Source organism: Aquarana catesbeiana, linkage group LG07 (genome assembly GCF_042186555.1).
Source record: "Aquarana catesbeiana isolate 2022-GZ linkage group LG07, ASM4218655v1, whole genome shotgun sequence".
In the NCBI taxonomy this organism is placed as follows: domain Eukaryota; kingdom Metazoa; phylum Chordata; class Amphibia; order Anura; family Ranidae; genus Aquarana; species Aquarana catesbeiana.
Genome location: NC_133330.1, coordinates 329,391,710 through 329,418,260, shown reverse-complemented (window position 1 = coordinate 329,418,260; position 26,551 = coordinate 329,391,710). Strand labels below are relative to the sequence as shown.

The 26,551-nt window shown below is 43.3% G+C and overlaps 1 protein-coding gene across 4 annotated transcripts in view; it reads left to right on the top strand.

Annotated features, from left to right (window-relative positions):
- Positions 1–26,551, top strand: part of PATJ (PATJ crumbs cell polarity complex component) — a 407,721-nt gene that overhangs the window by 308,096 nt on the left and 73,074 nt on the right. For all 4 annotated transcript variants that reach the window (XM_073593830.1, XM_073593831.1, XM_073593832.1 and 1 more), the window contains 6 exons: positions 6,887–6,959; positions 16,502–16,594; positions 23,272–23,334; positions 23,688–23,805; positions 23,889–24,025; positions 25,571–25,654. In XM_073593830.1, coding sequence (XP_073449931.1) covers positions 6,887–6,959; positions 16,502–16,594; positions 23,272–23,334; positions 23,688–23,805; positions 23,889–24,025; positions 25,571–25,654 — 568 coding nt within the window. The remainder of the gene's footprint in view (positions 1–6,886; positions 6,960–16,501; positions 16,595–23,271; positions 23,335–23,687; positions 23,806–23,888; positions 24,026–25,570; positions 25,655–26,551) is intronic.

Here is a 26,551-nt window from a genome sequence, read left to right as displayed (position 1 = left end):
GGGTTTTGTGCCACCTGGGCATTCCATGGCCTCCGAAACTGTGATAGGCAGTAAAGAGTGAAATCAAAAATTTTCACCCTTAGAAATCCTGAAGGCAGTGATTGGTTTTCGGGGTCCAGTACGCGGCTAGGCTCCCAAAAAGTCCCACACATGTGGTATCCCCATACTCAGGAGAAGCAGCTAAATGTATTTTGGGGTGCAATTCCACATATGCCCATGGCATGTGTGAGCAATATATCATTTAGTGACAACTTTATGAAAAAAAAAAAAAAAAAAAAGTGTCACTTTCCCGCAACTTGTGTCAAAATATAAAATATTCCATGGACTCAATATGCCTCTCAGCAAATAGCTTGGGGTGTCTACTTTCCAAAATGGGGTCATTTTGGGGGGTTTTGTGCCACCTGGGCATTCCATGGCCTCCGAAACTGTGATAGGCAGTGAAGAGTGAAAGCAAAAATTTACACCCTTAGAAATCCTGAAGGCGGTGATTGGTTTTCGGGGCCCCGTACGCGGCTAGGCTCCCAAAAAGTCCCACACATGTGGTATCCCCATACTCAGGAGAAGCAGCTAAATGTATTTTGGGGTGCAATTCCACATAGGCCCATGGCCTGTGTGAGCAATATATCATTTAGTGACGACTTTTTGTAAATATTTTTTTTTTTTTTTTTTTTGTCATTTTTCAATCACTTGGGACAAAAAAAATAAATATTCAATGGATTCAACATGCCTCTCAGCAATTTCCTTGGGGTGTCTACTTTCCAAAATGGGGTCATTTGGGGGGGTTTTGTACTGCCCTGCCATTTTAGCACCTCAAGAAATGACATAGGCAGTCATAAACTAAAAGCTGTGTAAATTCCAGAAAATGTACCCTAGTTTGTAGACGCTATAACTTTTGCGCAAACCAATAAATATACGCTTATTGACATTTTTTTTACCAAAGACATGTGGCCGAATACATTTTGGCCTAAATGTATGACTAAAATTTAGTTTATTGGATTTTTTTTATAACAAAAAGTAGAAAATATCATTTTTTTTCAAAATTTTCGGTCTTTTTCCGTTTATAGCGCAAAAAATAAAAACCGCAGAGGTGATCAAATACCATCAAAAGAAAGCTCTATTTGTGGGAAGAAAAGGACGCAAATTTCGTTTGGGTACAGCATTGCATGACCGCGCAATTAGCAGTTAAAGCGACGCAGTGCCAAATTGGAAAAAGACCTCTGGTCCTTAGGCAGCATAATGGTCCGGGGCTCAAGTGGTTAAAGCCAATCTGTTGCCGATGTTTTTATTACAAATTATGTGAGCGGACCGCACTTTGCCCCCCTTCAGTTCGGCTGAAAACTGCTCTCTATGTGCTGCTGGATCGGTGAGTGTTCCCGGTTGGGTTGTCTTTTCGCCGGGTTTATTGTGAACGGTCTTTGTATTATTTTTAATACAAGTTCTTTCATTGCTCTTGGACTTGCCTGTATTATTGCCACCGCTGCACTCCATGTACAAGCTCATAGACATTCGATTGATTAATCTAGGGAGACAATCATGTTATGAGGAGTTAAGAGAAATGAAAACTCGGTGTGTACCAGGCTTTAATGACTATAGACCGCTTTAGACCGCTGTTTAAAACCTCAGATAGCTATCACTGTGCCCCCTTCTACCCCCATTTATGCTGGTATTGGGTTCATTTTGAGTCCCCCTACCACCCCTATATATAAACATGATCCATAATTGCTTTTTGCAGAACTTTTATTTAAAAAAATTATATTTAGGTAGGTGTATTGTCTTTGCATGTTAGGCAGCCTTCGCTTATTAATGCGGCGAGGGGAATCTCAGTCGACTTGCCGCAGTCTGAAAAACCGAGATGGAAAATAAAACATCTTGTAAAGGTCACAGCTGCAAGCAAGGTGGCATCAAAAATGAGCTCCGTCAGTGACCAGTCACATGCGGCTGTGTGATCCATGCCCCCCAGGGTTAGGATGATGGCACTATGCCAGCCTGTGTACCGATTTGGTGAAGGTGTCCTTGGCATCTCATGCCTGCACAGTTGCATGATCTGAATGCCAGCCAGAAGGGTTCAGGGGTCCCGGCGACACCCATCATCCCTCTCTCATCCTCTTACTCTTCAGCCATGATTACAGGAAGGTGTTACATTGACGGGTGAAGCCCAATACAATTACCGTACATTGATGTACTTGCTAAGTGGTGTGATACATTTTCCTCTGATTCTGTCTAATTTGGGGAAAAGCTTCATTTTGTTTGATTAAATTGGCTCATCATTTGTCACAGGTAAGTGGTAGTATCTGAGTAGCACAATTTTAGAGGGAAACTGTAATAGTTTTAACCACTTCAATAACCGGGCACTTTCGCCCCTCTCCTTCCCAGGCCAATTTTCAGCTTTCAGCGCTCTCGCATTTTCAATAAGAATTGCGCGGTCATACAACACTGTACCCAAATGACATTTTTATCATTTTGTTCACACAAATAGAGCTTTCTTTTGGTGGTATTTATTCACAAATCCGTTTTTTTTATTTTTTGTGATTATAAGCGAAAAAAAGCAAAAATTAAAAAAAAAAACTATATTTTCTACTTTTTGTTTTAAAAGAAATCCAATACAATCTAATTTTGTCATAAATTTAAGCCAAAATGTATTCTGCTACATGTCTCTGGTAAAAAAAAAAAAAACGTTAAGTATATAATAATTGGTTTGTGTGATCATGGACATATGTACGCAGATGATCATGTACAGATGTGCGTAGATCAGGGATATGCAATTAGCGGACCTCCAGCTGTTGCAAAACTTCAAGTCCCATCATGCCTCTGACTCTGGGTGTCATGCTTGCGGCTGCCAGACTCTTGCTATGCCTCATGGGACTTGTAGTTCTGCAACAGCTGGAGGTCCGCTTATTGCAAATCCCTGGCATAGATGATCATGTACAGATGTGCGCAGATAATCACGGACATATGTGTGCAGATCATTAGGACATATGATTTAACTGTTACATATGAGGGGAACAGGTGTTTTTACTGTGTGGAGACTAGGGCTGGGGAAAAAATCGATTTAAATCTTGAATCGAGTTGAGAGGACAAATCGATTCAAAATTTAAGCAAATCGATTCTTTTTTAGATTTTTTTTTTTCACCGCGCCGGTCCCGAGGCGCTGCGGGCATGAGTTTTTAGGCGAGGCTTCGGCCTAGTCAGCGGCTACGGCTGGACGCCGCGGCCTCGCCTAAAAACTCATGCCCGCAGCGCCTCCGGACCGGCGCTGACACCGCGCTGGGCCTGAAGAGCTGCGGGCAAGGAGTTTTTAGGTGAGGCCGCGGCTTCGGCCTAGTCCGCGAGGCCGGAAGACGCGGACTAGGCCAAAGCCGCGACCTCGCCTAAAAGCTCATGCCCGCAGCGCCTCGGGACCGGCGCGGTTTCCAAAGAAAAAAATACTCGATTCGAATCGTGAATCGAGTTTTTTTTAAGAGAAACGAAGATTTTTTTTTTTTTTTTTTTTAGAAAATCTCCCAGCCCTAGTGGAGATGTGTGGGGACAGTGTTTTGGGACGCTATTTTGGGGACATTGTGTGTTTACATTGTGTGAGAACACTGGGCCGGTGATCAGTGTGTAAAAAGCTGTAAAAACAGCCCATACTCACTGATCTCCGGCTGGCTTCAGCGATCCGCTCTCCTCTCCTCACTGACAACTTCCGTGTGAGGAGAGGAGAGCCGATCGCCTAGCAACCGGCTCTCTTTTTACATCGCATGACGACTGTGATTGGACACAGCTGTCATGTGATCAGGAGGGCGAATCACAGAGTCCTGCCGATCGGAGATGCGCCGTGTCCGGGTGACACGAGCGCATCGGGTTCGCGCCGTTGCGCGGGGCACACACGCGATCCTCCTCCTTTTGAACAAAATATTACAGAGCACACATGCAAAAAAGACATTTACCTCCAGCAAGGCTAATTTAAAACACCTAAACATTTTCAAAAAACATAAAAAAAAATGGGGATTTGGTCACACCATATTGCTATATGGTGCTTAAGCCCACTTACTCCGACAAAGTAGCCCATGATTAGTGGGTCCTACACTATCCATAGACTGGGAGATCCTGCTTCTCTGAACCATGGGAGCCATACACTCCTCTATATGGGAGAACTTGAGGTCTCCACCCATGACACAGGTGGACACTAATGAGAGGTACTCAATCAGGGAGTGGGGTGCTCCGCACCCAAAAGGATTTGGTCAGAGTCCATACAATAGACAAACAAGATATTTGGGGGGCACACCCTAAAAGATGCATCAAAGATGGTGCAGCCATAAGACCATACAACAATATTTTGTTCTGTTGTATGGTCTTATGGCTGCACCATCTTCAATGCATCTTTTAGGGTGTGCCCCCCAAATATCTTGTTTGTTCCTCCTCCTTCTGAGGGATGTTCCTGAACGTCCATTCAGAGCGAGGAAGCTCCCACCCGGTCGTAAATGTGCAGTGGCCGGGTGGGAGGTGGTTGAAGCGCCTTTCCGGACAAAAATTCTATTTTTAATAGAGAACCATTTTCATCTCTATTCTGCTACTAAACCCCCCCCCCCAAAAAAAAAAGTTGCCCAAAAGTGTAATCGAATAGTAAAAAAGAATAATTGCTCAGTTGCTCACAAAATGTCCACATAAACATTATATCTATTAATATTACTGAAAAAAAGTGTTGCGCTTTCCATATAGAGTGCATAAATTCATAACAATCAGTCAAGTAAAACATTCATATATATCATAAACTGTAAATAAAAATGTGGTAAAAACAACATTCATAAATAATCCAGTAAAGTCCATCAGAAAAAAAAGAAAAGTGCTTTTGTGCAAATTGTCCATTTTATACTTGTGTATCAGCAAAAATCCACATTTCCGTATGTGGATAGCAAAATCTTCACACCCAAAAGTGCACACCCAACTCTCAAGCCGTTTACCAGCTACTCTGACCCCAAGATGGGGGTCTGGCTGCACTTTATCACAGTATTGGGACCAGCGTACAAAAAAAAACGGACGATCTTTCGTCCGATTTTCAGATCGTGGGTACGAGGATTTACTAAACCCACAACAGTAAAATCAGTCTGTCTGTCACGCAGTACAGCGTGCTTGTTATACTAGCTGTGGAACCTAAGGGGTTAACCCTCTGCATTGTGTAAACAGGCTGTTTGATCCTGTCTTCTCTGATCCTCCCCTCCTTTTACTGTCCCCAATCTAGCTGCTGATGGTTCAGAGCATTGGGGGCAACTGCACATGCTCAATTTGGTGTGTATTGCTAGAGCTTTTTTTTTTTTTTCTTGGGCTAGTACATGTGATCAGCACAGGTCCAATCAGCACTGTCCAGACAGAAGGTCAGGGGTTATGCAGCTTCATACCATGTTTCCCCGAAAATAAGCCCGGGTCTTATAATAATTTTGGCAACAAAAGACACAGTAGGGCTTATTTTCAGGGTAGGTCTTACCATGTAATGTGCTGTCTTCTCTCCCCCTCTCTTCCCCTGCCTGACAGGAATCCCCAGTGTGAACTGAGTTAAAATGCTTGTAAAATCCTATAATTTACTCTATTACAGTATTATATAATGTACGATGCATTTCTGTAATTGTGCCAAATACCTTCGTTATAGCGCCGATCTGCGCTTTTGTGACCTGCCGGAGCTCTCTTCCCCACAATTATATTACAGAAACACACACATTGTACATTATATACTACTGTAATAGAGTGGGTTATAGGATTTTACAAGCATTTTAAACTAGGGCTTATTTTCGGAGTAGGGCTTATATTGCAGCCCTCCTGGAAAATAACGCTAGGTCTTATTTTCGGGGTAGGTCTTATTTTCGGGGAAACACCGTAGAACAATCGGGGGATAATGAAAACTCCTCCTACAAGCTTTAACCAGACACTGAAGTCACAAGACTGCTAAATACTGCTGATGAGAAAATGTATTTAACAGTTTATATTTACTAAAATAATTGCATTTCCAACTATCATTGGTTGTAATGGGAGGACTTGTGCCCATAGCTCCCAACTGTCCCTGATTTCGAGGGACTGTCCCTGATTTCGAGGGACTGTCCCTGATTTCGAGGGACTGTCCCTGATTTCGAGGGACTGTGGGAGACCAGATATGGTGATTGCAAGCTCCTGGGTTTAGTAACACTTTAAGAAATGATTTGTAAACCTAAAAAAGAAACCTCGATTCTGGAAAATAAAATGAGTGTTTTCACGTGCAATATTTCATATTTATGTGACAAAAAAAAGACAAATATTAAAAATAAAATGTAAGAACAATTAATATAAAAATGGAAAAGGTTTCCTTGTGGTGTTTTGTGTTGCAGCAAAAAATTCAAAGTAAATTGTAAAAATATATTTATTACAAAAGTTGAAGATACAGAGGCATAAATACGGTATATGTTAAAACATTACAAGCATTTTAACAGATATTTATGTTATAATATCTTCAACTTTTGCAATAAATATATTTTTACAATTTACTTTGAATTTTTTTGCTGCAACTTTAAACCCCCACAGGGAAAAGTTTTTTCCATTTTTGTTCCTCAATCGGTTCTCTCACCTATTGTATCGCCTTCCTTTCTTTAAAAATGTAAAAATTCTGTATATTCCCCTTACGAATTTGAGTGAATTTTAACCCGCCTGCATCTGTCCGAAACTAAAACATGGCTTTTCGGAGACTGACTCCTTTTTATCCAGGGAAAGACTTTTTATCCTATAGCAAACCGATCGATGGTCCTCTCACTGTGCTGACTGACGAGCGTTCCATTTGTACAGATTCCGCTTACTCCAGCTCTTCCCAGTGAGAAAAGCGCACACAGCTGCTGTCATGTTTTTTTATGTGGTCGATAACAAAGATGATTTTATTTTCTTTCATCAGGAATAAAGATGCGGCTCACCAGATGGCCATCGGCCCCTACCCGCTGCCAGCAAGTTCCCAGTTCTCCAATCAGGTGAGCAAAGCATGCTTAGCACAAAGCTGGTGCCTTTTGGCAATCTCTGGGGCTTGTAGGACTGAGCCGAGGTCTGGCTACACCATTAAGGGAGCTTACCGGAGATGGATGGATCGCAGTGCCAACAATGATGCAGGTGAAAACTGCTGTGTTCATGTAGATGGGGCAAGGGACAAGAGAAGAACAGATTTTTACATCTGACATATCAATTAACAAAAAGTGAGCAATCACTTTAAAACAGATTATCATTACTGAGTATAAATACTTCTAGTAGAGCTTGCCAAGAAAGTCAATGTTTGATGTGGAGTTATTACATTGGCATGCTTGCTGTCCCATATTTTCATTATTGTATCTCTTTTATAGATTTTTAAATGGTTACTCTTGTGGCCATTTCTAAAAAGGGGGGGGGGGAATACCTCCTAAAGTGAACCTGTACTTTACCACATGGCAAAGGAACTGGATCATTTAAATGCCCCCGTCACAGATGCCCATCCTTACCATTTTTTTCACCACCTGCTGCTCTGTTCTGCTACCAGTGTAGGCAGGTGCAGTCTACTTTCTTCACTGTAGGTGGCGCTTAACTGCAGTGGCATTGCGAGGGGAGAGTAAGTCCAGAGGAACATGGTTTCTCTTTGGCAGGGGTCTCCAAACTTTCTAAGCAAAGTTCCAGTTTACTGTCCTTTAGGCTTTGGGTGGGCTGGACTGTGACCAGTGAAAGCAATGCCCCATCATTGGTTGTAATGGGAGGACTTGTGCCCATAGCTCCCAACTGTCCCTGATTTCGAGGGACTGTCCCTGATTTCGAGGGACTGTCCCTGATTTCGAGGGACTGTCCCTGATTTCGAGGGACTGTCCCTGATTTCGAGGGACTGTCCCTGATTTCGAGGGACTGTCCCTGATTTCGAGCAATGTACCTCTTTCCTCCTCATTTGTCCCTCATTTTGGTCTGATCCATACAGTTGTATATAAAATGCACTTTTTATCTTTCAAAAAGTGTTTCCCAGTGGTAAACCTTTCATCCTATTTCTAAATGGCAGCATTTGTACATTTTAAAAGCCAATATAAAGGAATAGTAGTGGTAAAAATAGTCCTTGTGGATTTAATTAACCGCTTTTTTTGTGGTTAATTCACCTTTAAGGGGTGTGGCAGGGGGCATGTCCTATGCCTACATACATTTGTTAGTAGGTGTCCCTCATTCCCATCTCTAAATGTTGGTAGGTATGCTAGTGCTATTTGGTATCAGTTGGAGCAATAGTGCCCTATTGATGCCGTCAGTGAGAGCAAAGGTATCCCATCATTGGGGTCAGTTGTAGGAGTAGTGCACCAAGGGCCAGATAAAGGCAAGCAAATAGCCACATCTGGCCCCATGGCCGCAGTTTGGAGACCACTGCTCTATGGCTTCCTAGGTCACAGGGGAAGCTATCCAATTGGATGCTGCTGCTCCATGTCACTCTAGCAGCCATCTTGGGTGAGGCAGAGCCTATTTAAGTAAAATAAATGTGAAAGCTGCGCTTAGAACAATCGTTTAGGTATGCTGCCCCCCTAAAGGAGCTTCCCTAAGGATTCTCCGCTGATTATTTGAATTAAATTGAAAAGGGGTATGGCGCTCCCTATGGGGTTGAATGGGTTAGTGTATGGGGGGGTTTAGGTTATGTTATATCCCCAGGTGATTTCCCCACTATGATCCTAGTAGAGGTACCTAATACCAGCAGGAAAGATTAGTTACCAATTATAGGTCTATAATTATATATATATATATATATAACAGCAAAAATAAATAAATGATTAGACAAGGAGCTGTCTTCAATGGTAGTTCGAACAGACCCTATAAGTAAGGGATGTGTGCTGAGGCCCCTACAGCTGTGATAGGTCTGCACCATATACCACCACAAAGTGAAGTGGCTATAACATATAAATGTGAAACATAATGTGCTCTACTAGTGCAAATAGTATCAAAAGCATATAATAAACTCTGCCTAAACAGTGCAAATAAATGTATAAATATAAATGTATTGCAAAGAAATACACATCATAATCAAAGTCCAGTGATCAAATAATTGCATCTCGAACTAGTTAGTGCAGAAAAGAATCAATTAAAATTTTTTTTGTGGTTATAGTCCTTAGAGTGAAAAAACTGTTCAAACCCAGTGTTCCAAGCAATTTTCTTAGCAAAAGAAAACCGTGACTTGAGTGCTCTCAGATAGTTCCTGTGACTTTTGTGCTCCCCCTTATGGGTCCCCACTCACCGAATCCAACAGCCCCAGAAGGGGCAACCAGCGTAGGGTATCTCAATCACGATCTCCTCTCCACACCAATTAGCCGACAGCTGAGCGGCCAGCTCAGAGAAGGAAGGACTGAGCCAGCCCTGACACTGCAACAGCCTGGCTTTGAGCGGACACTAGCAAGTATGGTGGATTCCCAAAGGGAGCCATTGTGAACACCTTAACTCAATATTAAGGAAATCACCCAGATGCTCAGTAGGACTGTGGTGGAGAGGAGATTGGGATCGTAATACCCCATGCAGTCTACCCCGTCTGGGGCTGGTGGATCCGGGAAGCCATTGGGTAAACCAACAGCACAGAAATCATCCCGAATGCCCTACACGATTGGTGTGGAGAGGAGATCATGATTGAGATACCCTACACTGGTTGCCCCTTCTGGGGCTGTTGGATTCGGTGAGTGGGGACCCATAAGGGGGAGCACAAAAGTCACAGGAACTATCTGAGAGCACTCAAGTCACGGTTTTCTTTTGCTAAGACAATTGCTTGGAACACTGGGTTTGAACAGTTTTTTCACTCTAAGGACTATAACCACAAAAAATTTTTTAATTGATTCTTTTCTGCACTAACTAGTTCGAGATGCAATTATTTGATCACTGGACTTTGATTATGATGTGTATTTCTTTGCAATACATTTATATTTATACATTTATTTGCACTGTTTAGGCAGAGTTTATTATATGCTTTTGATACTATTTGCACTAGTAGAGCACATTATGTTTTACATTTATATGTTATAGCCACTTCACTTTGTGGTGGTATATGGTGCAGACCTATCACAGCTGTAGGGGCCTCAGCACACATCCCTTACTTATAGGGTCTGTTCGAACTACCATTGAAGACAGCTCCTTGTCTAATCATTTATTTATTTTTGCTGTTATATATATATATATATATATATAATTATAGACCTATAATTGGTAACTAATCTTTCCTGCTGGTATTAGGTACTTCTACTAGGATCATAGTGGGGAAATCACCTGGGGATATAACATAACCTAAACCCCCCCCCATACACTAACCCATTCAACCCCATAGGGAGCGCCATAGAGCCTATTTAAGGCCCTTATTGGCCACGCATTTTGGCGTGTGAGTAGTGTAGGGACAGGTCACCTGTCTGACAGGGACAGTGGTTAGGGGCAGGGAGAGGTTCAAGTTGAGTAGGGAAAGAATAGGGACCCGCCATCCTTCTGGAGACCTCTTCATTTGGCCGTGGACTGGCCAGGCTGCATTCCGACCCTCAGAACAGATGCTGTTGGCACACCTAGACCTGCTCTGTTACACATTGTGTATATTGCCATGAGTGTTTCTGGTCGGGTGCCTTCCCGCCGTGTTTGATGTGAAATACTGGATGCTGCGTTAATACATTATCTGTTCTCTGCAATTGGACTCAATGGGGTTTATTTACTAAAACTGGAGAGTGAAAAATCTAGTGCAGTTCTGCATACAGACCAATCAGCTTCCAGGTTTTATTGCCAAAGCTTAATTGAACAAGCTGAAGTTAGAAGCTGATTGGTTACCATGCACAGCTGCACCAAATTTTGAGTGCTCCAGATTTAGTAAATCTCCCCCTGTGTGTTTTTAATGCCGCTGCACCTCCCCACACTAGGAGTGAAGAAAATCAGCCCCGTGTAAGCTGCAGATCTCTCCATTTGAAGCTAAAACAGGGCTGAGAGTTCTCCCCACCCCGTGTGATCCATGTGTCACCAGTGGTTTTAAATGTAGTGAAGTTGCATAACTGGAAGTGTTCTCTGCTCCTGGGAGCTGAACATGTAGGCTGAGGAGCAGTGGCGGGTGGCGGGGGCAAACAAAGCACCCACAGCTGCCCCCCCCGCACTTACCCCATCTCCTCCTCCCCTGCATCACGCCGTGCGTCTCCTCCCTCCTCTCCTCCGTGCACCTTGTGTCTCCTCCCTCCTCCTAGGCGGCCAATCTGATCACCTTTCCTTTCGGCCAATCGGGTTTCACGTCCGGAATGGCTGGGAGGAGAATCAGGAAAAAAATTGTGAATATTTATTCACTATTGTCACACAAGTGGGTGTGCTCGGGGCGCAGTGCTCTGTGCCCCAAGCCCACCTTTTTTGAAGTCTAATCATGTTCTTAAAAAAAAAAAAAGAAACCCCCATTGGAATCCGTGCATCTGGTGCCACCAGATTAGATTAGGGGGCCGGACGCATGGATGGGGGGGGCTCTGCATTACGGGCCGCCATTGCTGGGGAGGTAGGACAAAGGCAAGTGTAGGCTGCTGGGGGGGGGGGGGGGCATGATGCATAATCCTTTGCCCCGCATGGGCAAGTGTATGAAGTGAATGGTGCATATGTAATGAGTGGTAGTAGGCCAGCATGGTGGATGCTGCCAGGGAGCGGGCCGATGACAGCCTCGGCTCTTAGGAAGTGAGCTGAAAGACATTGGCTGCCATTCCACCAAGAAAACTAACAGCACCTAGTGGTGAAATAGGATTACTGTAGGGGACAGCTCCAGATTACAGGTGAATATTGAAGTATAAGTTGCTTTTTTTTTATTTTTACTTTTTACTCTTTTTTTTATTTATTTTTTTTCCCTGGTATTTAACCACTTCCGGACTGCCGCACGCCGATATACGTCTTAACTTTGAAGAGGGATATCTTTGTTATGGCAGCAGCTAGCTGTCATAAGCCCGGTATCCTCTTCTTCGGCCGGCGGTCCGGTTTCCGATAATGGTTGCCTCTGCGGCGGATTCGCCGCAAGATCACTTTTATTGGCGGCGGGAGAATTACTCGGCATAACATTATCTTTCACAATATAAAAAAAAATGGGCTGACTTTACTGTTATCTTATTTTTTAAATTTAAAAATGTGTATTTTTTTCCAAAAAAAGTGCGCTTGTAAGACCGCTGTGCAAATATGGTATGACAGAAAGTGTTGCAACAACCGCCATTTTATTCTCTAGGGTGTTAGAAAAAAAATGTAAAATGTTTGGGGGTTCTAAGTAATTTTCTAGCAAAAAAAAAAAAACAGTTTTTGACTTGTAAACAACACATCTCAGAGGTTTGGTCCTTAAGTGGTTAATGGTAAAAACATAAAGTTGCTGTTGTAACTTGTTATTGATGGTTACATCATTGTAAAGTGTCCCTTAAGAATTGTTTTCTCATCGCTCCGCTAGTCTATAATGTGTGTAAATGCTATATAAGCCTGTGGATGGGATATTCTTTGCTTGTTTGTTAGCTCTTCTACGGTATCACCCTGGAGAGACGCACAGAAGAGCACAACATGCATCATTTCCATTCTTCTATAATGCTGATGCACAAAAAAAAAAAAAAAAAAAAAAAACAACTCGACACCTTTCATTTGAACAGATTTCCTTCATTTATAGCTGTAATGCTTTTACATCCTGTACAACCAAGGCTGCGGGTGAAGGACGGGCCGTACTCTTCTACTGAGCATACAAAAAAAACCTTGCTTTCTGTAGTCACCCACAAATACATGCTTATGATCAGGAACACGTGTATTTATCAGACTCACTGCTTGTAGGTGCCGTACAATATTGAGAAGATCTGAGATTGATGCAGAAACCTCAGGGATAAATTACTAATTTGCTGCTATGAAGCTTTATATTCAAATGAAGATCTTTTTAGAGAAAAAAAAAAAAATCTAATAAATGAAGTGTTCGCCAACACAATCCATTTGTCCGTGGGTAAGACCGGGTGGGTGCAGCGTAGTAAACGCATAGCTCCCAACTGTCCCGGATTTGGAGTAATGTCCCTCATTCCTCCTCATTTGTCCCTCATTCCTCCTCATTTGTCCCTCATTTTGATCTGATCTTTATAGATGTATATACAATGCACTTTTTTTCTTTCAAAAAGTGTTTCCTAGTGATAAACCTTTCACCTGATTTCTAAATTGCTGCATTTGTAAATTCCAAAAGCCAATATAAAGGAATAGTAGTGGCAAAAAAAAAGCATTTGTGCGTTTAACAAATCTTGTTTTTCTTTAAAATTCTCCTTTAAGGGGGCGTGGCAGGGGGTGTGTCCTATGCCTGCATACTTTTGCTGATAGGTGTCCCTCATTCCCATCTCAAAAAGTTGGGAGGTGTGTAAACAGACAGCTAATTCCAAGATCGATTTGCTGCCAAGTTAGTAAATCGTAGCTTATCAGGCGTGTTAATATCACTGATGGCCAAGGATGTGCATGCCTGACATGTTTCTGGAGTTTATTTGAAAAGTTAGCTTTTAGATTTTCTTTTTAAACACTGGCTATTGATGCACAGAAATAAATTAACCTCTTCAATACTGGGCACTTTTACCCCTTTTCTGCCCAGGCTAGTTTTCAGCTCTGTCACACTTTGAATGACAATTGCTCGGTCATGCAACATTGTACCCATATGAAATTATTATCTTTTTTTTTCACACAAATAGAGCTTCCTTTCCGTGGTATGAAAAATCATAGATATCAATTTAAGCATCTCAGATCATATATCGAGGAACAAGGGAGGGGTGGATAAAACCACATAGATCTTGAAGGTTGTTTCAGAGTTGGTAATGCCCTATAGCGGAGTTCCACCCATTTTTGAGAGGTGGTCTTAAATGAAAGACCACCTCCCTACCCCTCGTTTTTGGATATTTAAAACTTTTCTTTTTTTCTTCTATAGTAGGTTTTTTGGAAGTACTGAGTGTACTTCCGATCCAGCTGGGCCGTGGTCGAGGACTTCACGTCCTCTTCTGCGGCGAGCCCCATACCCCCTCCCCCCGTTGACTTCTGAGACCTGTGTGTGTCCCAGAAGACAAACTGGCCAATCACAATGCGCCGCGCTGGTCGCCATGTGCAGTAGGAAACCAGCAGTGAAGACACAAGGCTCCACTGCCGGTTTCCCTTGGAATGGCGGCGCCTGCACCCGATCTGATGGACGGATCGGCCTCGGGGGGTGGGGCGACATTGCGGGCTCCCTGGACAGGTAAGTGTCCTTATTAAAAGTCAGCAGCTACAGTGTTTGTAGCTGCTGACTTTAAAATAAAAAAAATTTGTAGCTGGAATACCGCTTTAAAGCGGAGGTCCGGCAAATTTTTTTTTTTTTTTTTTTTAAAAGTCAACAGCTACAAATACTGCAGCTGCTGACTTTTAAAATAAGGACACTTGCCCGCCCCAGGGTCCAGCGATGTCGGCACCTGAAGCCGATCTGTCGCTCGGCTCTCAGGTGCTGCCGGCGCCATCTTCGGTAAGGGAATCAAGAAGTGAAGCCGCAAGGCACATGTGCCTCTCTGGGACCCGTGTGTTTCCCAGCAGACAGCGAGGGGGGGGGGGGGGAGGGATGGGAAGAGGCGTAAACTCCCACAGGAGTCTATGACCGGAAGTGGGTGCAAATACCTGTATTATACAGGTATCTGCACCCCCCCCCCCCCCCCTGAAAGGTGCCAAATGTGACACCGGAGGGGGGAGGGTTCCGAAAAGCAGAGGTTCAAATTTTGTGTGAACCTCCACTTAAATGGATCTAAATTCATTATCTATCTATGTGGTGGTTTTATCCACTCCTCCCTTGTTCCTCCATCTATGATCTGAGATGCTTATTTGATATCTATGATTTTTTAAGATATAACTACCAATCCTATCTTTATCATTCAAAATCCCATCAATATATTGAAGCATCCTTCCTCGTCAGGGGGGCGAGGGGTCAACCCCCACAAGCTCCCCAGGCTTTACTCCCATCAAGCCGGCCATTGACGTTTTACAATATAAAGATGATCTGCGTTATAATCCGAGGCCCTGATGGAGCGGGTTTTCCCACGAAACATGTAGGCCGTGTACCCGGATTTTCCAGTTGGGATAACACCCTGGACAACCTTACTGTAACTGTTTAGAACTTTTTTTACAATCAATTACGTGTATGTATAGAATAAAGATATGTTTATTTTTAAATACATTTCTATGATTTGTGTTTTCATTAGACCTTGCAAGGTACATGTAAATTCCCACCTTATTTTGCTAATATAATTTAGTTAGCTCCTCTGTAAACAGTGGAGCAGGGGTTGAGTGTTTGGGGCTGTTCAGTGTCTCACAGGCTGCTCTTCTGCTACTTCCCCCTGTCTTCTAGAGATTTCTAGAAGTATAGCGGGAAGGAGAGTAGGAAAGGCAGCCTGAATATTTATGGAACTCCCACAAATCCCGGGGAAGGTGTGCCCATGAGGATGAGGAAGAGCCCATAAATATTCTGAGGACTGCCAGCAAGGGGCAGAGTTCCACGGTCCAGGCTTCTGGAGGAGTCCCCTGTGCTAGGGGCTCTGCCCCATTGGGAGAGAGACAGAGGTGCCACTTGAAGACCTCAAAGTCCCAGCTAGGCTTAGCTGGGGGGGCCTACCGAAGAGAACCTGGATCAGAGACTGAGCAGAGCCAGGAGTGAGTTGGTGAAGAAAGCCCAACTATTCAGGGACTGAGTACCTGATCCTGCTATACAGAGAAGAAGTGACTGTGGGGTGGTTTATCTCTCAAGCAAATGCAGGACAGCCAGGATCATGCAATACTGCTAAAGTGTGCCCAGTACAGCCAGGAGTTGTACAGATCAGCCAAGAGAGTACAGTGCAGCCTGAGGTTGTGCAGTACAGCCTGCATTTTGTACAGAAGCCTAGCAGTCCTCAAGTTCTACAGTTTTGGGCTATCCCCTGCTCCCCATCCCTATCCAAGTTCCTGTTCCCAATTAAAAACGCAAAAATCAACCCCTAGACTGATTCTTGAGGCAAAGGAAGAATCTCTAGATTTTTTTTTATTTTTTTATAATATAATTGTATTATATTCGACTTTTTAAATAATATCATGAATTTAAATAAATATGAATTTATTTTGAGACATTATTGGCACTTTTTCAGCTGCTTTTACACTGAGCAGTTTTTGAAGCGTGTTTGCGTTAAAAAAAAAAAAAAAAAAAGAGCGCAAGAAAAGCTCAGGAAAAATAAATTCCTTCGCCAATTCCTTTGCTTTGCCTTATCCATTCATCATATATGCTGAGAAACTTGTGAGTTCAGACAAAAAAAAATCATTGGGAGATGGGCTTAATGTTTGTGCCAGTTCCTTGTACCCCACTGATGATCTTAGTTTTAGTGAATGCATAGGGCTTTGCTTTCCTCCATACTTCCCTTGTACGTTATCTTCCTACTCCGAATTAATGATTGGAGCACTTTGCGCTTCATGAGACCGAAAGGCTTGTGCTGTTTTTCTTATGAGATGTTTCCTGGATTTCATATCTGCTTGCTCTTGCCGGGAATTGTTCTCAAGGTCAATGTGGTGATTATATTTCCAGGAGGCGCCTGCAGTTGCCGTATCCAGAAGAGTAGATGAGGCTGACTTGGTTGAACCCAGGAGAAGTTACACTGATCTGGAAACCAAAACAAGCGTGAGTGTTTTATTTATTCTACTTTCTAAAATCCCAGCGCTGATCTATGTTTTGTTCTTTTAAAAAAAAAAGAAACTAAAAAAAAAATCTACTGTTCACTTTTTAGGCTGCAAGGTGTTTTCTATTTTGCAAGCTTTACCAATTCTGAATGTGAAATATTCAATGCAGGAGGGAAGCATTGAAGTGTCAGGCTTGTCACTGTTGAGTGTTTTCATTTCAGTACATTAGCTGTTGGCACCGGTAGTTCTTGGCACATTTTTTTTTTGCACTAAAAAGAATATTCTGCATCCTTGACACAGCGAGCCCTAGACAGGGCAGGAGACCTGATATTTTCTTCTGCTGCAGTTGAAGCGGAACTTCAGGCGTTTTTTCATCTTTCCATCTATTAAATCTTCTGCCCTTGTTGTTGTTTTAACTTTGGATAGTAAAACATTTATTTTTCTGCCAGTAAATCCCTTATACAGCCCACTTCCTGTTTCTTATCTGGTCATTAGCCTAGGCTTATGACATCATGTACAGCTCTCTCACTCTCCTGAGAGTTTGTCAGGAGGGGGGGGGGAGTCATAAGAGGTCCAATCAGAGCTGCAGAGCTGGAGGTGTGGCTCTGTGTGTCTGTGTAAATCCAGGAAGTGAACAGGCAGCGGCTTCAGCTGCCCACAGTTAAAATGGATGCAGCCAGACTCAGTGGAGGGAGATTTATGCAGCATATTTGGAAAGTACAGAATCCCAGTATATATAAAATAATATGCAAAGTGGTTGGAGGGAAGCTTCAGAATGGCAAAGATGGTTTTATTACAAATTATGTGAGCAGACTGCAGTTCCTCTTTATGTAATACCTACAGGTCTTGTTCCTCCCCCGCTGGCTGTGTTAGGACACTGAAAGGAGAAGCCACAGAAGGATGAGCTCATGTGTCACCCTGCTCTCTCCTTCTATCAGCATTTTCTTTGTTGGCACATGAGCACTGCAACACAGTTGATTGGTTCCTTGTGCTGCTTCTCCCTCTTCCAGTCTGATCTTCTGTACCTGGCCTGCAAGAGGTGGATACCAAAGTCAAATTAAATACAGACTCTGCTTTAACCACTTCAGCCCCGGAAGAATTTGCCCCCTTCCTGACCAGAGCACTTTTTGCGATTCGGCACTGCGTCGCTTTAACTGACAATTGCGCGGTCGTGCGACGTTGTGCCCGAACAAAATTGACGTCCTTTTTTCCCACAAATGGAGCTTTCTTTTGGTGGTATTTCATCACCTCTGCGATTTTTATTTTTTGCGCTATAAACAAAAAAAAGAGTGACAATTTTGAAAAAAAACACAATATTTTGTACATTTTGCTATAGTAAATATCCCCATTTTTTAAAAAAAAAGCAATTTTTTTTCTCAGTTTAGGCCGATATGTATTCTTCTACATATTTTTGGTTTCAAAAAATCGCAATAAGCGTATATTGATTGGTTTGCGCAAAAGTTATAGCGTCTACAAAATAGGGCATAGATTTATAGCATTTTTATTATTATTATTATTATTTTTTTACTAGTAATGGTGAGATCTGCGATTTTTATCGTGACTGCGACATTATGGCGGACACATTGGACAATTTTGACACATTTTTGGAACCATTGGCATTTATACAGCGATCAGTGCTATACAAATGCATTGATTACTGTAAAAATGTCACTGGCAGTGAAGGGTTAACACTAGGGGGCAGTGAAGGGGTTAACTGTGTTCCCTGGGAGCTGTTTCTTACTGAAGGGGGAGGGGACTGACTAGAGGAAGTGACGGATCGTGGTTGCTAGCTAATAGGGACACGCGATCTGTCACCGCGCTCAGAAACAGAACAGGGAAGTGCTTGTTTTACACACACTCGTCTCTGTTCTGTGTCTCCAGCTCACGATCGCTTGTGGTCAGCCACGAGCATCGCCCACCCCCCATGTGCAGCGGGCGCGCGCCTGCTATCCTGACCCTGCGAGGCGACTTATAGCTACGACGGCTCGTGCAGGGGAGCCAACTTGCCGTAGTGTAACTGCGGCGGCTGGACGGGAAGCGGTAAAGTGTTACTGAACCCACAACAGTAAAATCAGTCTGTTAATACAATAAGGTTGCATTTTCTGATGGGTAGCAGCTTTCTGACAGGACACCGGCATTGCATAGTGAAGCACAGAGACCCAGGGATGATGTTGCGGTGTCTGAAATAAGGCATGCAGTGAAAATTGGAAAAGATTCTACATTTTTAATTTGCATGTCCATGAGGGGGGGGGGGTGAAAGAGGAACCAGTGAAGGCAAAATATAAGCAGATTAAACTTCAGCTTTATGTAAGCCTTAATAACATGTAATTCAATAAAGACCTTTCAGATATTCTTTCAGGTTTATTATTATTATACAGGTTTTATATAGCGCCAACAGTTTGCATAGCGTTTAAAGAAGAAGTAAAGCCTCTTAAAAAAAAAATACACCCTGCAAGGCAAAGGCATAATGAGCTAGTATGCATAGCATACTAGCTCATTATGAATTACTTACCTGAGATCGAAGCCCTGGCATTGGCCCTCGTTCGCCTCCTCCCGACGCCGCCATCTATCCCGGAGTGACTTCCGTGTATCGTGTCTCCGGCGCTGTGACTGGCCGGAGCCACGATGACGTCACTTCCGCGCATGCGCGCTGGTGCCGCCACTAACGGCATGATCGCCGTTAGAAACGGCACGCTTAGTGCGCCTGCGCATGTGCCGTAGACATCGGTGCCGCTACTCCTGCAAATATCTCCTAAACCTTTTAGGTTTGGGAGATATTTCTTGCAACCTACAGGTAAGTCTTACTCTAGGCTTACCTGTAGGTTAAAGTGGTTGTAATGGGTTTACAACCACTTTAACAAAATAAAAGCAGACATTACAGTTAAATTACAATTTGGTAGAAGAGGAGTCGGAGGGCCCTGCTCGTTAGAGCGATCAAGCTACAAATCTGGACGGTACAATAAAGGATCGGACCATTCCGGCACCCTTTACTCTTAACAAATGACTTGTGCGAGGCAGTAATATGGGTAAGAAGATGACGGAGAGGGGCGTTGTGGGCGATTATCGGGAAAGATTCCAGCTGCTCCTTGGGGGGACTTATAAAAGGTTCCTGATAGTGTGAGAACACACACAATTATCCTCCGCAGTCACCAGGGATGTGGGGGCTGATTGACGCTCACTTTGCCCTTTATGACTGCAATGAGCAGGTAGAGCGAGTCTTCATTACAGAAGTCTGGTATTACTGGAAAACTGAATCCATACAGATATTCAACCTTCCTGATAACAGCCTAGAAAACGGGGGGCCCCTTCATTGGATGGGAAGTTTTGGAGTAGTTGCAATAAAGAGGAACTTCAGCCAGGGGGATATAGTATCTGTTCCTCGCTCCTCTTTGAAAGTCTGGCACATGCGCAAATATTCCACTGGCAAAGATATTGGTGGCACATCTACATACGCAGAGCGGTCCTGTGCATCCACAAACACTGCTGATTTCTGGTATTATCATTTCAGGTACTTATATAGCGCCGGCAATTTATGCAGCGCTTTACATATACATTGTACATCCACGTCGGTCCCTACCCTCAAGGAGCTTACACTCTAAGGTCCCTAACTCACATTCATATACTAGGGGCCAATTTAGACAGGAGCCAATTATCATCCCAGCATGTCTTTGTAGTGTGGGGGAAAACCGGAGTACCCGGAGGAAACCCACACAGGCACAGGGAGAACATGCAAACTCCAGGCAGGTAGTGTCATGGTCGGGAAACGAACCAGCAACCCTTTTTACTGCTAGGCGAGAGTGCTACTCTCTACACCACTGTGCCACCCTATTATCCAACCTTACTCTATAGACCTGCGACGTGTATGCACGCATGTTGAGTCTCACAGCATGCACGTGCCTCACCGCCAAACCTTGCATCTTGGGATGTCTACATCACACATCCCAGGACGCTGTGTTTTGCTGTAAGGCATCTGCGTAGGCGTGCACACAAGGTGTGCCTGGTGTGTCTGGGCACACCATAATCACTCATAGTTGCCAACTTTTATGGAGGACATGTACATTACTGGGACAAATCTGCTCCCCTTACCTCCTCCCTCAGCAGTTTTTGGCACTCCCAGCTCTCAGGAGGACTTCAGGAACATCCCCAAGATGGAACCTACTCCCCCCCCCCCCCCCCCTCTGCTTTCTTCCAGTACTGCAATTAGGTTTGAGTGGGCGGGATGCGGATGCTCCAGCCTGGGAGATCGCGCTGAGCTCGCCTTCTACTGACGGTGTGTCGTGTGTGCATAGCTCCCAACTGTCCCTGATTTCGAGGGACTGTCCCTGATTTGGAGCAATGTCCCTCTGTCCCTCTTTCCTCCTTATTTGTCCCTCATTTTGATCTGATCTATATAGATGTATATAAAATGCACTTTTTATCTATAAAAAAATGTTTCCCAGTGCTAAACATTTCATCTGATTTCTAAATTGCTGCATTTGTAAATTCCAAAAGCCAATATAAAGGAATAGTAGTGGTAAAAAAAAAAAAGCACTTGTGTGTTTAACCAATCTTTTTTTTTTTGTACAATTCTCCTTTAAGAGGGTGTGGCAAGGGGTGTGTCCTATGTCTGCATACTTTTGATTATAGGTGTCCCTCATTCTCATCTCAAAAAGTTGGGAGGTGTGTGTGTGCGTGTTTGAGCTTTGTTGTGCACACCTTAATGCAATAGGCTGCGCACACCTATGGGCACATGCAGGCAGCAGGGGCCGAAGTCCTTCTGCCACAGGGACCCGGCACAGATCTGTGCCACATCTACACACGCTCGGGGGACGCCCTTGCATGCACACACACATTCCTATTTTCTGTTATTGAACCAGATACAAGCCTGTGGCATGTTGTGTGCATGTTGGAAATTCAAAGCCATTGCCACTCCTGGGATGTGTGATGAGGACGTCCTAGGAGGCAATGGTGGCCTAGGCGAGGAAGGATGAAATGTTGTGGTGTAACTCGAACATAAGGTTGAATATTGTGAAGAAATGATGCAGCTGTATAGAAGGGAGGGAGGAGGACAATGGAATAAAAAGATGTTTTCATGGGTTATGGTCCCCTTTAACAACTTGACCTCCAGAAGATTTACCCCCCTTCATGACCAGGCCATTTTTTGCGATATGGCACTGCATTAATTTAACTGACAATTGCATGGTCATGTAATGCTGTACATAAATAAATTTTTTTACCCCCCACAAATAGTTTTTTTTTTTTGGTGGTATTTGATCACCTCTGTGTGTTTTTATTTTTTGCGCTATAAACAAAAAAAAGACAGATAATTACAAAAAAAATAAATAAATAAACAGTATTTTTTACTAAAATGTAAAAGATCGAATTTCTTCATTCATTTAGGCCGATTTGTATTCTGCTACATATTTTTTGAAAAAAAAAATCCCAATAAGCGTATATTGATTGGTTTGCACAAAAGTTATAGCATCTTCAAACTATGGCATATGTACTGGAATTTTTATTACATTTTTTAATACTAGTAATGGCGGCAATCATCGACCTACAGTGGGACTGCGATATTGCAGCGGACAGTCTGACACTGACACTTGTGTGAACCAGTGACATTAATACCATGATCAGTGCTAATAATATGCGCTGTCACTGTACTAATGACACTGGCTGGGAAGGGGTTAAACATCCAGGGCAATCAAATGGTTAACTGTGTGCATAACCAGTGTTTGTGTAGTGTGTGTGTGTGCTGCTTTAACTAAGGGGTGTGGTGGTTTTTATTCCCTTTGCAGGGAAAGAAAATCCATCACATCCCCGCTGACAGGGCAGAGCTCTGCATTGTTTACATGTTTAGAGCTCTGTCCTTTGTCTGCTTGACGATCAATGGGTATTGGAAGACATACATTGGCTGGCACCTGCAGATCAGCTTCTACTGTGTGTGTGTATATGGATATGTGTGTATATATATATATATATATATATATATATATATATATATATATATATATATAATATGCGCCCACTACTGGGAAGTGCAAAATCACCCTATGTGAGTATGTGTGTATGTATGTGTGTGTGTGTGTGTGTGTGTATATATATGTGTGTGTATATATATATATATATACGATTCTGCACAGATATCTGCTATGGGGCGGTCATCAACTGGTTAATGCCATACCATGCAAAGACATTTTAGACAATTGTGTGCTTCCAACTTTGTGGTAACAGTTTTGGGGAAGACCCTTTTCTGTTCCAGCATGGCTGTCCCCCTCTGTTTGAAGCCAACTCCACAAAGACATGATTTGGTGTGGAGGAACTTGAGTGTCCTAAACGGAGCCCTGACCTCAACCCTACTGAACACCTACTGAATAGATACCTACTGTGAGCCAGATCTTCTCACCCAACCTCATTCTGACCTCGTCTAACAATCTATTGGCTGAAGGGGCAATGGCCCGTGAGTTTAGAATGGGATGTCCAACATGCTCATATTAAGGTGATGGTTGGGTGGCCACAAACTTCAGGTCATATATTGTATGTAGTGTGAGAACCTACCTGAATAGATGTAAAATTAAATTATTTAGGTAGGTTCTCACACTAGTTGTCTTGCAAAAGGTAACATTTCATGACCCGGTTTTGTTTATCTCCAATTTGTCAGAAATTAGGATAAAGGGGGATTTTGTTTTTTTTTTCCAGGAAAGTAAAGTGAAGTTCAACGACCAGTCCCTGGAGGAGAAGAATGTGTTTGATCACGAGGGGGTCTGTAAACTTTAAAATAAAGATCTCTATTTTTTTTTAAGGGGCCCAAAATGTTTTGTAGAAAATTTCTATTTTATATTCTTCATGGATTTTTTTTTTTTTATTTAATGGCCACCTATTTGTTCTCCACATCGCAATAAATAGGCCAATGACACTCTTGGAGTTGCCTGCACCCAATGACTCTTGGACACGTTTCTTTCTTTTAAATGGGCAGAGTTTGGTTTAATTGTGCCTTCTTTGTATTGATATATATATATAATAGAATAATTTACACTTGTTTCAATAAATCTGTACTTTTTTCATAATGAGCTTTATCTCTATTAATATTTTTCATTTTATTCATGTGTTTGCAGCTCATCAGCCAGCTGAAACCACCTAAAACTAGCGCCAAGATACCGTACAGTGCCCAGGACATCACGCTGACCCAAGCTCCAGCCTACATAATTCCGGATCCAGAGATCACTAACCAGAGTAAGAGGACAGTAGCAGCTTAAGTTGGCCATAATGAGTTTGGCATACTTCACTTATACTAACTCCTCCTAACCTTTCTTTAGGGAACATCTCATCTCCGGTAGTACATTTTGACCCAGCAACATGTCCTATTATACCAGGGCAGGAAATGACCATCGAGATCTCCAAAGGTCGATCGGGCCTTGGACTGAGCATCGTGGGTGGGAAAGACACTCCGTTGGTAAGATTTTAGCCTTGGGCACACTGGTGTCAATGGACACGTCACATTTTAGGCCTAAAAATGGAAAGAGGTGCATCCGAGAGTGAACTAGATAAGCCAAGACAGTCAGAGGCAATTTTTTGGTAAAGGTGAACCAACCCTTTAAAAAAAAAGTTACCTGTATTTTCAAATATACCTATTGCATTCCCAGGGAGCTTGCACAGGCCCAATAGTAAGGAACAGAAATAACAATCTGGATCAAAGTATTTCCATTAATGGATGTTGTACTCTCTAGAACCTTACAATATCTTGTAAAGTATTTAAGCACCGCATCAAACGGCTCCTTTTCTGGCTGTCCTCAATACACGCCTCATTGCAAATGTTATTGCCGGCTAGTATCTAGCAGTATTTCAATGAGCCATAACCCGAACGATAATCTTTTATGTTTCACGCCTTGTTTTCTGTAAAAATCTGGCCAGTAAAAGATGGATAGACATTGGTTTTGCCTTTTGTGTATTTGCTGTGTCGTTGGCAGACATTCCAACCTGCAAAAACTAATTTCAATGAGGTGGCAAACTCATTTCAGGAAGGTGACGCTTTGCGCCTGCCCCCCCAATTTAAATGCCGCCTTACCAGTACCAATGAAATGCAACCTTACCAGTGGCAATTAAATGAAGCCTTACCAGTGCCAATGAAAATACAGCCTTACCAGTGCCCATGGAATGCAGCCTTACCAGTGCCCATGGAATGCAGCCTTACCAGTGCCCATGGAATGTAGCCTTACCAGTGCCCATGGAGTGCAGCCTCTCTAAAAGAGGCCCTCTTGGTGTTCATTAGACCCTGTTGGAGCCCCCACCAGGCCCCATTAGAGACTTCAATGGCGTCTAATGGATCCTGGAAGAGGGTCTTTCTAATAGAGGTTCTCACTGTGTACATTTGAGAGTCTATGTTAGAAAGAGCCCCCACCAGGCACCATTGGAAACTACAATGGAGTCTAATGGGACCTGGAGGTGGGTCTATCTAACAGAGGCCCTCTCTGTGACCATTGGAGAGTCTCTGATAGATGGAGTCCCCTCCAGGCCCCATCAGAGACTACATTAGAGTGTCACTGAACAACAGTAAAAATAAATGATATTATATTAATAGCTCCTTGATGCACAGGCCCAGCCCTAGAACCTCACTTACCTTAAATAATGGGTACTGGGGCTGGCTGCTGGGTCCTGACTGCTGCGGCTTGGCTGGGCTGCTGGAGCCTGGGACCTGGCTGCTGGTGCCAAGGGTCTGGCTGCTGGGGTCTGGCTGCTGGTGCCAAGGGTCTGGCTGCTGGTGCCGGTGAGCCATCCCAGTCAGAGAATTTCCCAGAAGGAAGGGGGGTGGGCGGAGGCAGGGAGACTTGGGATGTCTGCGTTGGCCAGCTCTGGGAATTTTTAGCTTTTATTGTACAATGGGCATGAGTTTCCTTTTCAGAATTTTCATGTATTCATTTTTTTTTTTTTGCACACAAGAACTAGTTACTGTACTATGTTGCTGCTGTAAATCTGTGGTCTGACTGTGTATGTTTTGCAGGAGGCGGTGGTAATACATGAAGTGTATGAAGAAGGAGCTGCAGCTAGAGATGGGAGACTCTGGGCAGGTGATCAGATCCTTGAAGTAAGTGGGATCAATAAGTAATTTGATTATCAGAAACTTTTGTTGTTGCTAATTATCTTATTGATATGTGTTTTAAAGTTTTGAAAATCAGATTTCTTTGTATAATTTGTAAACTATACTCAATAGTTTTTACTGTACGTTTTTTTTTTTTTATGAAGGTTTTGCTTCCTGCTTAGTAGTAAAAGAGCCAACTACTCCAGCGTTCAAAAGGGTAATCACCAGACCAGGGAGATGTGTGTGGTCTATATTTCCTCTGGAACAATGCTTCAGTAGTGCAGCCCTTCCCAGGCAGGGGAATCCAACCATATGCTGCAAAAGAACAGTATATGGAAACTTGGAAAAGACTGGCGGCGCATCTGTGCATGCACTGTATTTTATCCACTTCCTGACTGCCGCACGACTATATACGTCCTTACTTTGAAGGGGGATATTATTGTTATGGCAGCAGCTATCTGCCATAACCCCAGTATCCTCTTCTTCAGCTGGCGGTCCGGTTTCCGTTAAGAGTGGTCTCTGTGGTGGCTTCGCCGCAAGATCACTTTAATTGGCGGCGGGAGAGGGGCCCCCCTCCCGCCGCGCTCCGGTACCCTCCGCTGCTTACCGGAGCCGTCGCCAGCGGCGGAGGCTATCGGATGCTTCTCCTTCCTGGGTATGGAGACAAGTGAGGGGAAGATGGCTCCCACCCGTCTCCATAACATTGCATGGCGGAAGCGACGTCAAAACGTCTCTTCTGCCCATAGCTCTTAAAGGGACATTTTTTTTTTTTTTTTAATGACTTTTTTTTTTTATTGCATTTAAGTGTAATTATGAGATCTGAGGTCTTTTTGACCCCCAGATCTCATATTTAAGAGGTCCTGTCATGCTTTTTTTCTATTACAAGGCATGTTTACATTCCTT